The 15039-nt window shown below is 49.4% G+C and overlaps 6 protein-coding genes across 7 annotated transcripts; 3 read left to right on the top strand and 3 right to left on the bottom strand.

The window, feature by feature from the left end:
• Positions 1 to 251: 251 nt before the first annotated feature.
• FVEG_05616 (50S ribosomal protein L14) lies at positions 252 to 1092 on the top strand. The gene is made up of 3 exons (XM_018893861.1): positions 252 to 350; positions 402 to 486; positions 560 to 1092. The coding sequence occupies exons 1-3, from the start codon at positions 336 to 338 to the stop codon at positions 853 to 855; spliced, it is 396 nt and encodes a 131-aa protein (XP_018750789.1). The 5' UTR covers positions 252 to 335; the 3' UTR covers positions 856 to 1092.
• On the bottom strand, positions 1042 to 3142 carry FVEG_05615 (DNA-directed RNA polymerase II subunit RPB9). Of its 2 annotated transcripts, XM_018893860.1 has the most exons (3): positions 2198 to 3142; positions 1532 to 1621; positions 1042 to 1469 (listed from the first exon to the last, which is right to left on the bottom strand). In XM_018893860.1, the coding sequence occupies exons 1-3, from the start codon at positions 2456 to 2458 to the stop codon at positions 1425 to 1427; spliced, it is 396 nt and encodes a 131-aa protein (XP_018750788.1). In that variant the 5' UTR covers positions 2459 to 3142; the 3' UTR covers positions 1042 to 1424. The 2 variants fall into 2 exon arrangements, with proteins under 2 accessions (XP_018750788.1, XP_018750787.1); XM_018893859.1 differs by having other exon boundaries at positions 1532 to 3142.
• A 2498-nt stretch (positions 3143 to 5640) lies between these two features.
• Positions 5641 to 6918, top strand: FVEG_05614 (peptidyl-prolyl cis-trans isomerase ssp-1). Its single transcript, XM_018893858.1, has 4 exons — positions 5641 to 5939; positions 6064 to 6327; positions 6392 to 6648; positions 6699 to 6918. The coding sequence occupies exons 1-4, from the start codon at positions 5937 to 5939 to the stop codon at positions 6706 to 6708; spliced, it is 534 nt and encodes a 177-aa protein (XP_018750786.1). The 5' UTR covers positions 5641 to 5936; the 3' UTR covers positions 6709 to 6918.
• A 130-nt stretch (positions 6919 to 7048) lies between these two features.
• Positions 7049 to 9012, bottom strand: FVEG_05613 (hypothetical protein; the record flags this gene model as incomplete). The annotated part of the gene is made up of 3 exons (XM_018893857.1): positions 7049 to 8415; positions 8466 to 8577; positions 8626 to 9012. 3 exons carry the CDS (start codon positions 9010 to 9012, stop codon positions 7049 to 7051), a joined length of 1866 nt encoding a protein of 621 aa, XP_018750785.1.
• Positions 9013 to 10239: 1227 nt separating this feature from the next.
• On the top strand, positions 10240 to 12471 carry FVEG_05612 (hypothetical protein). The gene is made up of 5 exons (XM_018893856.1): positions 10240 to 10789; positions 10857 to 11136; positions 11194 to 11405; positions 11452 to 11719; positions 11768 to 12471. Exons 1-5 carry the CDS (start codon positions 10614 to 10616, stop codon positions 12437 to 12439), a joined length of 1608 nt encoding a protein of 535 aa, XP_018750784.1. The 5' UTR covers positions 10240 to 10613; the 3' UTR covers positions 12440 to 12471.
• Positions 12466 to 14825, bottom strand: FVEG_15683 (hypothetical protein). Its single transcript, XM_018904876.1, has 7 exons — positions 14717 to 14825; positions 14542 to 14667; positions 14431 to 14496; positions 14233 to 14379; positions 13852 to 14186; positions 12902 to 13803; positions 12466 to 12855 (listed from the first exon to the last, which is right to left on the bottom strand). Exons 1-7 carry the CDS (start codon positions 14764 to 14766, stop codon positions 12505 to 12507), a joined length of 1977 nt encoding a protein of 658 aa, XP_018750783.1. The 5' UTR covers positions 14767 to 14825; the 3' UTR covers positions 12466 to 12504.
• Positions 14826 to 15039: the final 214 nt, after the last annotated feature.

The following is a 15039-nucleotide window of genomic DNA, read 5'->3' as shown; positions in this document are numbered from 1 at the left end:
CATGGAACGGATACGATCATCAAAGGGTGTTTGTTGTTTTCTGGTAGTGAGATACGGGAAAGATGAGCATCAAAGAGATGCTATTTTTGTATTACATTGTCAAAGGCCAATCAAAGAGATACAATTCATGATAAGACGACACGATATCTCCAGATTTCTTTACCCCAGCTGAGATGGATGGTTCCGCTGGAACAAGTGTGGCGTACTTCAACTGTGGCTGTGAGCACGTGATGCTAGTCCAAAAATTCAACGACAGGTTGGGCGATTGATGGTATCCCGAGTTGGACCGTGGTGAGAGTCGAGTATTGAACCTCCGCGCGCGGAACACAGCCAAGATGATTCAATTAAAGGTACCTCAATCCTCCCCATCTTCTCAACCACTTGCTGACTGACCATGGCAGACAATGCTTAACTGCATCGACAACTCGGGCGCTGCCCTTGTCGAATGCGTCTTGGTCGTCGGCCAAAAACGACATGCCCGAATCGGTACGTTGCACCCCTCCGAACACCTCACTCGATGCTCTCGAAGTAATGCAACAGTTTGACTAACACACCCCAGGTGACCGTGTCGTCGTCGTCGTGCAGGAGCAGCGTGGTAGCTCCTCCGGTGGTATGGCCGGTATCTCTGCCGCCAACAAGGTCAAGCGAGGTGATATCCGTCACGCCGTCGTCGTCCGAACCCGATACCCTACACAGCGCCGAGACGGCTCGGTTGTTAAGTTCGACGACAATGCTTGTGTGCTGCTGAACAAGTCTGGCGATCCCGTCGGATCACGTATCAACGGTGCTGTTGGCGCTGAGCTGAAGCGCAAGAAGTGGAGCAAGATTCTGTCAATGGCGCCCATGCAGGCGTAAAGAGCGGCAAGGAGTTTAGGTGGATGGATGGTTTACAAAAGACAAGATAGACCAGGGGTTTGGTTTGGCTGTATAACGGCCGTGTACGAGTGGAATACTGTACAATTACGAATATTACTACATTTTGCATTTGCGAGGCGTTGATACGAAAATACAGGCACCTTTCAGCTCTCGAGACTAAAAATCACCGTGGGAACATGACTTGGAACATTTATTGTCAAAGAACTTATTGTGCAGGATTAAAAAACTGCAGATGCATCTTGATAATTTACCCCTCCTATGGAAGGTGATGAGAAACTTTGCCCTCAATCCTGAACCACGAAAGAACTGGGGAAGCTTGGTACATTTGTGACCCTCCTCCAAAATCTTATTGGCTGCTTTAAGCAGTCTTATACAGGATCACTGATAGAATACAATTTGCATTTCCCTCCTTATAACCTGGCGCCAGTGGCATAACCATGCCACAACCCTCTCTTAAAAACGCCTTGCGAATTCAAATGATGATGCGAGTATCCTCCACAACTTGGGCGTCGACGATTCGTCGCCCGGGTATCGATACAAGGTTTCGCTTAAGTGAAAATGTGACCACACTCGCAGCAGACGTAGAAGAGTTTCTATCGTGGCGTTAGTGAGCTGACCTCTGAAACGTATGTACGTGTGAGAGAGTTCAACTTACCATGCCGGTTTCAGCGCTTCGCTGCTGGGACTGGAAAAACACAGCTTCGGTGTGCTGGCAACTAGGGCAGGTCTTTGTAGATCGCGGGAGCTGCAGCGCGCAGAAAAAAATAAAGTCAGCCAGCAGTCTTTAAGCGATGACAAGCGGGTTCCAAAGAAGACGCGAGACACCCAGTGCTCCAACTGCTGTTTCCAACTTATACTTTGTCATGTGAACGGTCGGCCGCCAGCTGCTCGCCGCCGGATAATGATGCCAGAAGCCCAGAGCATGTGCCAGCCAGCCCAAGATAGAATAATATAGTCATGCCAGTCGTGTCGTGTCGTCAGTTACATAAGTGTCGTGATACAGGATGTTTGTTGAAGATGCTCATGATTCACACTTCATGGACGAATCACAGCACATGGAGATCTCTTCGAGGAATTCTTCGCTGGCGTCGGAGAGGAAGTCATCAGACTCGGTCCTTGTGTCATCGTAGTCCTCGTCCATCATCTCCTCGTCGTAGTCGGCGAAAGGATCCTCCCATGGCAAGGTGAACTGGCACATGCCCGTGATGGGCTGACTGACTTTCTCGTTGGAGACCACCATTTGGCAATCGGGCTGGCCGCAAGAAGTGCACAAGATGACTCCGCCACAGCCGTAACAGAGAACAGGTGGAAGATGACTAACCGTTGGATCGGAGCCAACATCCTGGGTGACACCGGCGGTCTCACCGGCCGAGGTGTTGAGGACGTTGCGGAAGACGCAGGTAGACTTGGCGTCCTCGGTGTACTGGCAAGTTCGGCAGGTAAACTGAAGCTTGTGAGCATCCTCGTCCTCCTTGGGATAAAGCATGTTTGAGCATTCGGAGCAGAATCGGAAGGTGATCTGCTCGAGCTTCTTGTCGCCTTCGGCGCCCTCGTAAGAGGTGGTGGATTGGGGGGTAGCCATTTGGTCGGTCGGGTGGTTGTATGGGTGGTGGTTCAATTTGAAGAGAATGCTTGGTTGCTTTTTATGAAGATGCAAGAAGCAAAAACAAATCTGAGAGCTGAAATATCGAATAGATATTTCAAGCTGTGAATGAGAGATGGATGGCGATTGTCGCTCTAGAATAGAGGTCGTGCTGGTGTTGAAAAGAAAGAAGGGGAGAAGTGATGGATGAAAGGCGACAGGGCTGGAAAATAGTCCAAGTGGGAGGGGCTTCTGGCTTGCGCTGGTTTTCCTGTCCCACTTTTCCGTGCAAGTCCTTGAATTTGGTTGCTTATTGGGTTTTTTTTTTGGTTTGGTGCCTTGAGCTTGGGCTTGGGCTTGGGCTTGGGCTGTGTTGGGTTTATAATAGGTAGACAGTTGGCAGCCAGCCACAAATTCAGAGGCTTTACAGCTGAGAAATTGGTGATTATGCAGTGCAGGCTTGTGATTGACGGGCGCTGTTCAGAGTCCGTAGATTCGTGAACTACAGATGATAGTAAAAATTACAGAGGAAGGAAAGAGAAGAACAAGGCTTCAGTGTCGGGGTCGGTTGAGTTTTGTACGGAATGCATGAGCAGCAAGTGACATGAACAAACCAAGGCACAGCATAAACAGTGGGTGATTCAGCGCGTTATCCTTCAGTGGCCTCGTGTGGACTGTCACACGTGGGCCGTCTACAATCGAAACGAGACGAAAGTTACTGTCTGTCCCTCTGCCGCGCCTTGTTATTGCTGACTCGTTATCTCTATTTCACGGTCTCACGCTGCGAGTGGCAAGGCAAAAACACTGGGGACAATTCATTTCATCGACAGGGGTTGGTTATTTACGGTGACTCACGTCTTCATCTTCAACTCTATATGAGGCGGTGATGCCTTAGAGTCATCTAATCATGAGGCAGCCAGAAATACATAATACCTACGCATGCATAAAACAAGATCGCTGTGAATTCTTTGAAAAGAGCTCTTATTGGATGATGCTGTGTATTCCAGCTGAACACCTACGGAGGTTTGTCTGGCGGAACGAGGCTGGTCTCTGTATGTTCACATCATCACTGGTGCGTTAATCAGGCACAATGTAACCTCCGTCACAACGAGGAGTAAACTAGAGTGGCGTGCATGTTAGAAATATGCGTGAAAAAGGAATCTCTCGAATTAGGAACCAGAAACAAGACGCAGGAACATGGTTCTCTGTCACTTCAAACAACATTAACTGGGTAAGGCGTTGACAAGTGATCAATAAGTGGCACATGAAGGACTACGTGAGGTCCACGAGACCATCACGATCGTACCAAGGCGGAACTTGAGACACGGTCAACACGAAAAAAGGCCGCAGACACGTACACGTGTATAAAGTACGTAGACCATGGTGTTCGTAATTGGCCGAGAGAGAATATGCTGGTGAGTTGGTAGGGAGTTGTTCCTAGGCCTAAGTAAATTGTCCGATCTGACGCTTGGAAGGTCGGCGATTCAGCGATTCATGTGAATCTCAGGACAGGGTAGGCCATGAAATAGGAGATACGTTATTGCCTTGCGTGAACTATTCGCAATCTGATTGCGTTGGCCACCTCAGTCAGGCCGTTGATGTCTTGGGAGTCAGCAAACAAATCGCACTTGCAACCCTACGCGTAGTCGTTACACCTTCGCCTACAACTTTGGTGATACCAGTTGCTCTCAAGACAACCACCAGCTTGCATAGATAAAAAATATTGGAAGTAATGAGAGATTTTTTTGAGTGACTTAGCTACTGCTCCAGAGTTGGCGACCCAGTCAGACATGTTCGAAGGATGATTCCACAGAGTGATCGAATGCTCAACAACGGGGTTTCAATTACACACCGTCTTCAACTCTGAGGTGTCAACGAGACGTGGATTAAAGACTCCCAAGGATAACCACTGGCTCGGAATGCCAGTCCTACCTTTCTATTTCTTGGGGCTGTATTATAGGAAGGCTTCACGTCTCTATTGAAGTGGAAGCAAAGTGACATGTCTCACAATCTACTCTGGTCCCGAATATCTTAGCTAGGAGTGCGATGAGATTGGATGCATGTTTCTAATTGAGCAGCCCAAGGAATTACGCGTTTTTAAATAGGACCTCCCACAGCCATGCATATTCTCTATCACTCATCTCTGGTGTGAAATGGGGCACATATTGCCTCCGGGAGCAAGAAAAATCATACTTTGACAAAGGTATCAAAATAAACTCAGCAAAAGGTACAAAACCATAGCAAAGATAAAATAAACTTATACCAATCTACTGGAGTCTTTTTGTCGTTTATGATCAAGTTCCCGAGCTTTCTTTTCGCCCCCAGCCTGTGTACCTCCGGTTTATGGTTTTGATATTGTTGACAGTCTTCGCAACGCCTGCTTCCCTTCTTTGACACGTCAAGCCTCTATTTCCAATACTACCAGTAACAAAGATGAACCAAAATCAATGCTTACCTACGATTCATTCATAATTAACTTCCCTGACTCTTCCGTCAAAGTTTTCGCGTGACGATGATTGTATGTAGACACTCAGCTAGCCACTTAACCTGTAGACTATCGATTTCCCGGCTTCTGCATTCAACTATCCGAACCAGGTCCAGGGCTAGTGACAACTGACAGATCTGCAGGTTGTTCCGAATGGATGGAAGCGCACCTCCGCATTTTCCCTTTGGTACTGGTACTGTGTGGGAGGGATAGCGGAGAAGCTGGCTCAGTTAAAAGGCTCCGATACAGAACCTCCGAAGTTCACCGCTGATGCTACATCCCCTCCTGTCAAAACTTGCAAATGCCGTCCAGATTGCTATTTCTATCAACTGAATTCAGAAGATGACTGGCTCAAAAGGTCTCCGGACATGTATGTGCCTTCAGCTACGACGATGCCGAGCGTCTGGTGACAACGTAACCCCTTGATTAAGCATGCACTAAAGACTGATCCCATGATCTAAAGCCAGTAAGCATGGTTTATTACCAACCTAGTTGGATATATCCCTCGTTAAGAGAGCTAGGAGAGGTAGGGCGTAGTATCGAGGCGCTTGTTAGAGGTTGAGTCGCTGCAACGCTTCAAGCCTTTGAGCCTATCACAGCACCAGGTAGCTCACCCACCCATTGAAAGAAGGAAGGGCCACCCCGCGTCAAACCCCGCCCACCACAGCAACGCCGCATGGCAACCGCGGGGGTCTGTCGCTACTTCTGTCGTACAGCAAAGTTACGGCACGTCATTGTTCCAGTTGGACCAACTTAGACCCAGCGACGGGAGGACCCAGCTCCATCAGCTCCAGCTTACCATACCTTAACTGGTAGCCCATTCATCTCATCACTCCTCTTCGCAGCATATTCTCTCAAGCTGCAACTTTTGCTTCCCTCAAAGGCGAACTTTTTTTTTTTTTTGACGATCGATACCCCAACGACGACGCTGAACACAGCTCATTTTTGCTCTCGCTTATACCCACTTCACCAAAGTCAACAACAGATATAAACATGGTGAGCAGCTCAACAGCAAGCCTCGACAACCACCGCAGATCCTTCTAGATTTCCTGTCGCCCCCTCCCTTGGCTGCGTCAATCAAACTCACAGAACAATTCATCGTCTAACATGCCCACTACAGGCTGACACTGGTCTTCCTCCGGGCTGGGAGGTCCGACACTCCAACTCCAAGAACCTCCCCTACTACTTCAACTCTGCCGAGAAGCTCTCACGATGGGAACCTCCCTCCGGCACCGACACCGAGAAGCTGAAGCATTATATGGCTACTAATCACAGTGCTGGCTCTCGTCCTGGTGCCGTCGCTGGTGTTCCCGAGGGTAAGATCCGTGCTGCTCATCTACTAGTCAAGCACCGCGACAGTCGACGACCCAGCAGCTGGAGAGAGGTGCGCATACCCGATCACCGTATCCGACAGGCGCATTGATCGCTGACTAACACAATTGCTGCAGGCTGAGATCACGCGCACCAAGGAGGAGGCCCTTGAGATCATCCAGGACCACGAGCAAAAGATCAAGTCCGGCAGTATCACACTTGGTGAGCTCGCCCTCACCGAATCCGACTGCTCTTCTGCCCGTAAGCGAGGCGACCTCGGATACTTTGGCAAGGGAGACATGCAGAAGGAGTTTGAAGATGCTTCCTTTGGCCTCCAGCCTGGCCAGATGAGCGGAATTGTGGAGACAGCTAGCGGCCTTCACTTGATTGAGCGGTAAGTCCAATGTCTGTGGTTTGAGCTCGTTCCTGACTGACTTTCCTTAGCCTGGAATAAATTGAAAAGTACATATAATTGAGAAATTTTGTAAATTGACAAAGCAGAGCGTATCGTTGACGTCCTCGCGCAATACCTCCCGATCGCCTGTCGATATCGTGATGTATGTGGCTAACTTGGACGTCATATTCAAACTTCAGTGAGACTTGCAGTCTTTTAAATCTTGATTGTGTACATTATTCTTCCATGTCTAAGTATCTACAGTACCCGGCCACAACTGGCTTCTACCAGACTTGCTCTTTGTCTTTCTATCCGTCTTCCTAGCAAGTATATAACTCTAAACACCAGGTCACGAACGCTACCACGTCTATCCTGCCGAGATTCTACCGCCATTTCTTTTTCAGTTGGCCAGACCCAGCACAGCGCCTTTGAAAGGTTCGACAGTCGTGAAAACCACAGTCATGACACCGGAGACTGTCATAGCAAGAGCAGCGTACGGAGCTGCGCGACTTCTAGTCTCATACAGATACGATACGCCCATGGCCGCGCCGTTGATGCCAACCGTGATCCCTGCTGAGATTGTAAAGGGATCATCGCCGCTTGGCAAATCCTTTTGAGCTGTTCTCAGAAGAGGCTTCAAGCTCAGACGTGAGGTTCTACCACCGGAGTCGGATATGTTGACGCTTGAACGGGAGACACGGTCTTCTCGTCTGACCCCTAGTTTGTCGAGTACAAACGGATAGCAAAGCTGACCAAGGATTCCATTGCTTACCACCAGGGCAGCATTCACACCGAGATTTCCACCAAGTGCTTCCATGGCCGGTTTGGCAAGTGCCAAAGTTGTGCTTCGTGCAGCGAATGCCTGCGCTGCGGGTGCGTTCAGACCGACAAGCTTCCCTCCCAGGACTGACAGGAAGACGTTTCCAGCTGCGGCTGCCGTTGCCAGGATGATAGTGAGGAAACCAGCGAGACTGAAGAGTTGTCGTTGGCATTCGTATAGCTTAAACCCCCATATCAGAATTCCGCACTCGAGGATCGAAAGTGCAGCGTCACCAGCGCCAAACCACGGGCTTCGTCCATCGGAAAGGGGTGTTCCAGTTGCCACAGAGGTCCAAAGGACATAAAGGGGCGTTCCGCCACTGAAATCGCGCAGTACTTTGTCTATACTGCCGTAGCCATATGCGCCAGCTTTGGCTCGGGTATATGCCGCCATGAGGAGGGTCGTGAACAGGACAGGATTCATAAGCGTGACGATCGTGTTCTTGAGCTTCGGCATGTCAGGGCAAAGTTGGGAGGCCTTAAAGGCCCGCTGGAGTCGCAGTGTCAGCACCCAGACGAACCAGAGAACGCAACCATCGAGGATGCGGTCATCGTTAGTGGCCGCAGCCACTGGTGCTCCAATCAAGAAGACTGCGAGAGATGAAGCGATTAGTGGAAAGTTGGACATCCAAAAGTGCCAAACCTGTGACACCGGAACCGGATCCTTGGAAACAACAGATGATCGTTGGCTGGGGGTTGCTGAGGTTGCTTCGTCCGGCCCGGCTCTCGGCGGGTTTGCTACTTTTTCGCGACGGCCAAACATACGCTGTTGTCCTTGGTCCAGAGTTGAGTCGGAGAGCCAGCTGGTTTCGATCCGGGGAAGAGTTCCTGTGATAGGCTGCGGGAGGCAAAAGTCGTCGGACACTAGACCAGTCATTCGCGCCACACAGCTCATAACGAGCAGCGAAAGGGCAAAGACCATGGCCCAAGAAGCAAGGTTGGTGATTACTGGAGTGACGATGAGAAAGGTATTCGCGGAGTTTTGCACGAAAACGTACCAAAGTTGCCAATGACGCAGGCGATATCGCGGCCGCTGAGAATGTCGCTCTGGTTGAGCATGACGAGAGGGATTGGAAAACCCAAGCCAAGATGCACATTGATGAAGTCGACCTGAAACGAAAGTTAGTGCTGCCGTGATGGAGAATCGTGTTCACTTACCTTGGATTTGATGTGCCTTTGATACACACCATCAACATCAGCGAAGCACAGGTAGGCCGCAGCCATGAAGCAAAATGTCAGAACCATTCCAAAAATAGAGGAGAAGAACTCGAGATGCACAGGAGCCAACGCCCTACTCAAACCCCATATGATGACCTCGCTCATGAGATAGACGACGACGACCCAGCCAAACTCCAGCACATTGCTGGCGACGGTGATGAATCGCGTCCTCCAGAGACCTGATAGCGACATGTCTCGGGCTGCTTGAAACAGTGATTGTGGGGAGTTGATCCATGATGGCCTCGAGAGGAGTGGATTGCGAGCTTCATTTGAGGGTCTGAGACAGCGGAGGATTTCAGAAACCTTGTTTCTAATGGTAGTAGTCATGGTGCAACTGCAACTGCAACTGCAACGTCGACGTGATGAGCACAGCCAGGTTGGTGAGGGTGAAGAAGCACAAGGTCGGCGGTTTTGGAGGCGTTACACATGAAGATACAATACACCCCTTTCTTCGCGACTTGCGGAGGGGTGATTGTTTAAAAAGGGTTCGAGGGACAAGCGAGATGTGTTGAAAAAGGAAAAAAGGGATTGGAAACCGGTGAATGGGAGGAGCAGAAGTGTTGACAGTGACAAGGCCAAGGCGGCCGGCGGTTTGCACTGGCAGAGCGTATTCTGCCGTCAATGGTCACATATTCACAGTTACAGGTCTGTTTGAAACATATTTTCGTTCTATCTGTTGACGTGTGCAGTTCCTTTTGGAAAGATGATGTAGGGACCCGACATATCTCCAATCTAGATCGGCCTGTTACCGAGCATGTCTGAAGGAATTGGACCACCTTTGACTATGTAAGATTGGCTGCATATGATATCTTGTTTGCGTCGGTTTGACACATTGGACGGGAAGAACGGGACTGCACCGCCTTGGAGCTAGACCGTCTCGTTTGAAGGGTGTTCTTCGATCTTGTATCATTTCTTTTCCCGTTACGAGGGTTGTTTGACAAGACGTCATGATGGAGAGGGCCAGAGATAGATTGAAACATGAGTATATCCCCCGTGAGGAGTCGATGTACAGATGAGCAATGGATATTTGAGGTTGGAAGAGTTGTTCAGATGGTGACGGTTTCTTGGTCACGACAGTGAGGACGATGCTGGGGGACGTGGGACGGGAGGTTCAAACGGATGAGGAGGGGGATATATCATATATGCAGACGACGAATATGATGGATCTCAAGTTTGCCAAGCTGTTTTTTACTTTTATAAGCTGATATCTGAGACTTGCATAAAAGCAAGCATCTTTGCCAAACAATTCTGAACATGGTGGTGGTGCTGTGCCTTGCAATGACGGTGTATCAACAGGACATCTCCCCTGCGTTAAAACAACCTGAATGCATGCACAACCGTTGCGATCTGAGCATATTTCTCTCTCCACCAATAATCGCCTCCTGTAAAGAGCATCAAGATGTCCGTGGAAGCTCGCCTCATGCAAGATGCGCTGTAGTTCTGTGGCACGCTAGCCCCACCTTCACTGGTCTTCAGGTGTACGTCCACTGGAGAAAAAGTGCCGCGAAGGGTCCAGGGGTTGTTTGACCGCCCGGGATCTTTGGGCCGACATTTAACTTAAACGTCTGGGGCGTTTGTTTTGTTTTGTTTGAATATGAGGTTATCTTGAGCATCATCGGACGGGACAGCATTGACGTTTGAGTGAACTGAGTTTGAAAGCCAATTGCTCGTATTTTTGTTGTTTTCCTCTTCTCAGCTGGGAGTTATTTGTTTGGGGGGGCAACACTTGAGGCTCAGTACACCGTCTGACTGAGTATCTCTATTCATCGCACTCAGCAACATCTCCATCTTTTCCCAGGGACGACTTGACTTGTGTCATATCAACACCGCTACTCAATCAAAACCCTGCAAGGCAAAACGTTAGCTGTACCACCCCATCACGGACGTTTACTTCAGAAAACGCCACCTCGCTATTCCACAGGTCCAGAATGGATCTCAGCCCCAAGCACCGCGCAGAAGCCCTGCTCCTCAAGGCAGCCCGCGCGTACGGCATCCCCGCCTCCAAGGAAGACGTGCAACACGCCCTATCAGACGCTTCATTCGTCGACTGGGCGAATCTGCACCTCGCGAGCGATCACCTCCTCACGGGTGATGAGCTGGCACTGTGACTCGGTACCTTTTGAGTATCTGTTATTGCTCTATGTTATGCTGATGAGGCGGGGGTTGGTTAGGTATACTGCGCTTGATAAGAGCGGGCAGGTTGACAGGTTGGCGGACCTGCATGATTTGGGAGAGGTGCAGGCGGTGAGTGAGGATGATGTGAGGGCGGCGATTGAGGAGCTGAATAGGTCGACGGCTACGATATCGAAGCAGACTGAGACCCTGAAGCAGCAGCGTGATGCGCTGGCGAGGTTGGTGAAGAAGCGTGATGAGGCGGAGACTCAGAGGAGGGATCTTGAAGAGGCGCGGCTTAACAAGACGAAACATGCCTTGAAGAAATTGGTGTTTGAGGTAACACAGACTAGTCCAAGGTCGTTTGAGGTGGGAGTTGTTGCTAATGTGGTGTAGGTTGATGGTGAGGCACAGAGTTTGGAGTATCGTGTTGCAGATCTGGAGCAGATTGCCAAGGACTCGCGATCGAATCTTAAGAAGACGGTTGATGCGGTGTTTCAGTCTGATGATAAGCTACTGTCGAGTTTGCAGAAGCTTGGGTGGGAGCTTGATCAGCAGGATCCGGAGGAGGAGAAGACGATTGAGAAGTTGAGGGAGACTTGTATGAGGTAAGTCATCCTTTGTCATTGGACTGGTCTGTGCTAATTTGTGCAGGTTGATCAAAGCCACTGTTGAGACGTTGAGGACGAGATTGGATAGGATTTATCTTGAGGCTATCCTTGCAGCGGAGCGCTCGGGGGATGTCAAGGCAGCTACTCAAGAAGACGTTAAAGCTCTCGAGGAAGAGCTCGAGTCGCTGTACTCGGAGATCTTGCCTGTTGCACAAATGTCTGCTGAGCAGCAGCATTTGGAGCCAGCTTTGAAGGCTACGAATGCTCAGAGCGGACAGAGCATACACCGTTCAGCAGTAGCAGTTTCTTACGTACGTGTATTCAAACAGCGTATTCTTCATGTCGCTAATGCTGTCTAGGTCAACGAGTGTCTTGACTATCTCGTAGAAAGGATGACACTCCTCACAGACCGTGTCGAAACCCTCAAGTCCCACAACGCAGCGGCATCCTCCATCATCGCTATAGCCAAAGCAGAATCATCTGCCTCACTATCCCCCGAAAAGAAGAAATCTCTTAGAGCCGCTATGCCAGCATCTCCCATTCGGAACCCTTCACCAATCCGCATGCGCGCCAACACAGACGGTGCTCGTCGCAGCAATAACAACAGACGTCGCTCATCTGGCATTCTCGACGAACCTGCAATCGAAGCTCTTCTCCGTGATTTAGCGCTCTCACTACCAGATTCAGAAGAAGCTTCCATTCAAGACCAAGTAGCAGCTTTGAACAAAGCTTTCGCCGAAAGATCTGGTAAAACTACAGATGTGGTGCGCAATGCGCAGGAGAGCTTTGAGACGAGCGTAACGTCGAGGTTGGATGACGCGAGGTTGGCGATTCAGCTTTTGCGTGATAGTGTGTTGGCGGAGAGTCCGTTTGGGGAGATTAAGATGGTTGATCCGGAGTTTGAAGGGTCGATTGATGTGCTGAGTCAAGAGGTGGATAAGGTTAAGGAGAAGCTGGATGGTGTTGTGGCGAAGAAGGCGTTGGCGAAGAGTGTGAAGAAGGATGAGTTTGTACAAAGATGGGCATCATAGGTAAAACAATGTGAATGCAATAAGATGCGTAGATGATTTGTTATCATTTAATCATTTAATATTCTTTATACATGCAACCATGCATGGTCAATAAACATAGGCTGCGAGAATATACTATCCAGTGAATACTGCTCCAAGCCTTCGTATATATCAGCAGTCATCGAATCACCCAGCGAATTATGTCGTTGATCCGTTCGTCTTTCGCCAACAGGATGAACAAAAGTCGTTTGCACACTAACAGTCGTCTTCGAAGCATCAGATTGACCGCCCTGTGTACCATCAGTTGTTGGCTGCGGTGCCACAGCGTCCATGATATCGGAGTCAATGAGTTGCCAGATCTTGGAGGGCTGAAAACTAATCATGTTGTTATCCTGCGCTTGACTCGACATTGTTTGTAACTGATGTAAAAGTTCTCGCTGTCATGGTTAGTATATACCTCTAACTGGGTGTGTTTTGGCAAACCTTGTGGATGCTTCTTGGTGAAGGATCAGGCATCGACTCTAAAAACTCAATGCATTTTCTATAATTCTCCTTTGATGTTTCTGAGACTTTCACATCCCTCGCATACTGGAACAGCCACGGTATTGTCGCCGTCGCAGCGACTAGATCACCTATTAACGGATCATATACCATTAATCCACGATCTATACATGTTTGGACTAAGCGCACTACCCAAGCTGAGTGAAACATGGCTTGATCGACAGTTTGTTGGAGGAATAACCTCGGCTGAGAAGGTCGATTCGCTCTTCGAAGGGTAACGAGATGGATGAATGGGTGGTTCAACAATCCTTGTGTTGCATGCGCTGTGATTTGGAAGAGAAGCCACGGCGCCCAGTACTCTCGATGTCTTTCAAACTCCTCTGGTGTTCGTTCCGAGAAGCCCACGTTGCGAACGAAGTGTATATGACCGAGTCTAGACTCGAGATCATACAGTGTATTCGTCAATTGGTAAAAGTTGGAATTCGTATCAGCGGGGTTATCAGCCTTTCCGATATGCAGCGCATGAAGATACGAGATAACGTCGCCGCAGAACGATACGGCGCGCACAGCATGTGATGTTATTCCAGGATCTGTCCTCAAGTCGTCGCGAATACTTTCTAGATCTGGCGCGTATTCTTCATCGCCTAGATATGCTGGTGGTGAGGGCTCTCTTGCGCTGCGAGGGTATTCTGGTTTGGTGTGTGTTTGGGAGAGGAGAGTGAAGCGTGGTGCAAAGCCTTTTTCGAGGATGAAGACACTCCAGTAGCATCTGAGGCTGGCGTCGCCTTGGGGGCTGTGAGGGGATTCAGAGTAGCCTGCTCCACGTACGAGCTCGAGTCTACTGGCTGCTCCTATTGTCATCAGAGCCAAAGCTGGTCTTCCCTCTGTAGGTGGGTCAGAACTGCAGCGATCGAAGAGAGGGGGATGGGTACCGAGTATGTCGCCTAGAGCAAGGAGACATAGAGCTTGTGAGTTTTCCAACTGGGCTGTTCCTCGCATGGCAAGTTCAAGTACCATGTCACGCGCTGATCTCGCATGAGAGTGAATCAAGTCAGCTTCTTTTGCACTGCTCGAATCATAAGGGAGATTCGAAAGTGCCAATGCAAGGAAGATCCATTGAAGAAACATGGGGAATCTCTCGATACGATCTCTCAGACCTTCTGGATTGAAGAGGGGTAGTGGCTGAAAGTACAACCGTCTACGGTACTCTTCCACAGCATGGTCAAGTGAGTCTGGAGATGGTCTTGCCTCTGTTGCTGAAGGAAGCCTGGTAAATGTAAGTTCACCGAAAGCAATATAGGGAAGCGCCTTACCAAGATTCTGATACTTCATCATTGATGCTCACTCTGTTTAATCGTCTTGAAGCGCTTTCGACGAAAGATCCCGATCTGTTTGTGTGCCTTGGCAAGGAGTCCGGAGTCAAGGCTGAGCCATTGCTCGACGAGGCAGCTTGAGGATGACTTGGCACCTGTCAGTCGTTACATGAGTAGTAAAACATCGGTCTTACTCACTGAATAAGATCATATACCTCATCCCGGTTCTCAACACTCGAAACACGATCCCTCGATCCCGGTTTCCTGATCACTCATAAGACAAGCCATTCAGCCAAGATCACAACTCACGCTCTAGAAGTCCTCCTTCTTCGCTTCACAGTCTCTCGATTCCTCGGCAAATATTCACAAGGCTGATTCAACCTCTCACAAAAAGAACACACAGGTCGTTCCCCAGTACATCTCGTCTTCTTCCGTCTGTTCCCAGATTAGAAAGATACCCTTGTAAATACATCATACGACTCACCGACAGCTCTCGCACGCACGCCGGACGGATGATTCGGGATTACCTGTCATTATGAAATCGAGTGTGGGGCTGGTGGACAAGCATTCAGAGGAAGCATATACAATACAATATGTAGTTGGGATGAAGAGGACGAGACACGGATTCTCCGTGCCCACTCTTTACAGAGAAAAAGAGCACGTGACTCGATTTGGAGAAGCTTACGGGCGACTCGGAGATATTGTTCTTCAAGATATTGAAAAGATACCGAATTCCAGAGTTTCTTCCAAGGGCGTATCTCATGATTTGGGAAGTTGATCTAGTGATAGCGTTATTAGTGAGTCGTT

This window comes from Fusarium verticillioides, chromosome 3 (assembly GCF_000149555.1).
Source record: "Fusarium verticillioides 7600 chromosome 3, whole genome shotgun sequence".
Classification (NCBI taxonomy): Eukaryota; Fungi; Ascomycota; class Sordariomycetes; order Hypocreales; family Nectriaceae; genus Fusarium; species Fusarium verticillioides.
The sequence above is the reverse complement of the archived record's forward strand: the minus strand, read 5'-3'. Positions and strand labels throughout refer to the sequence as shown.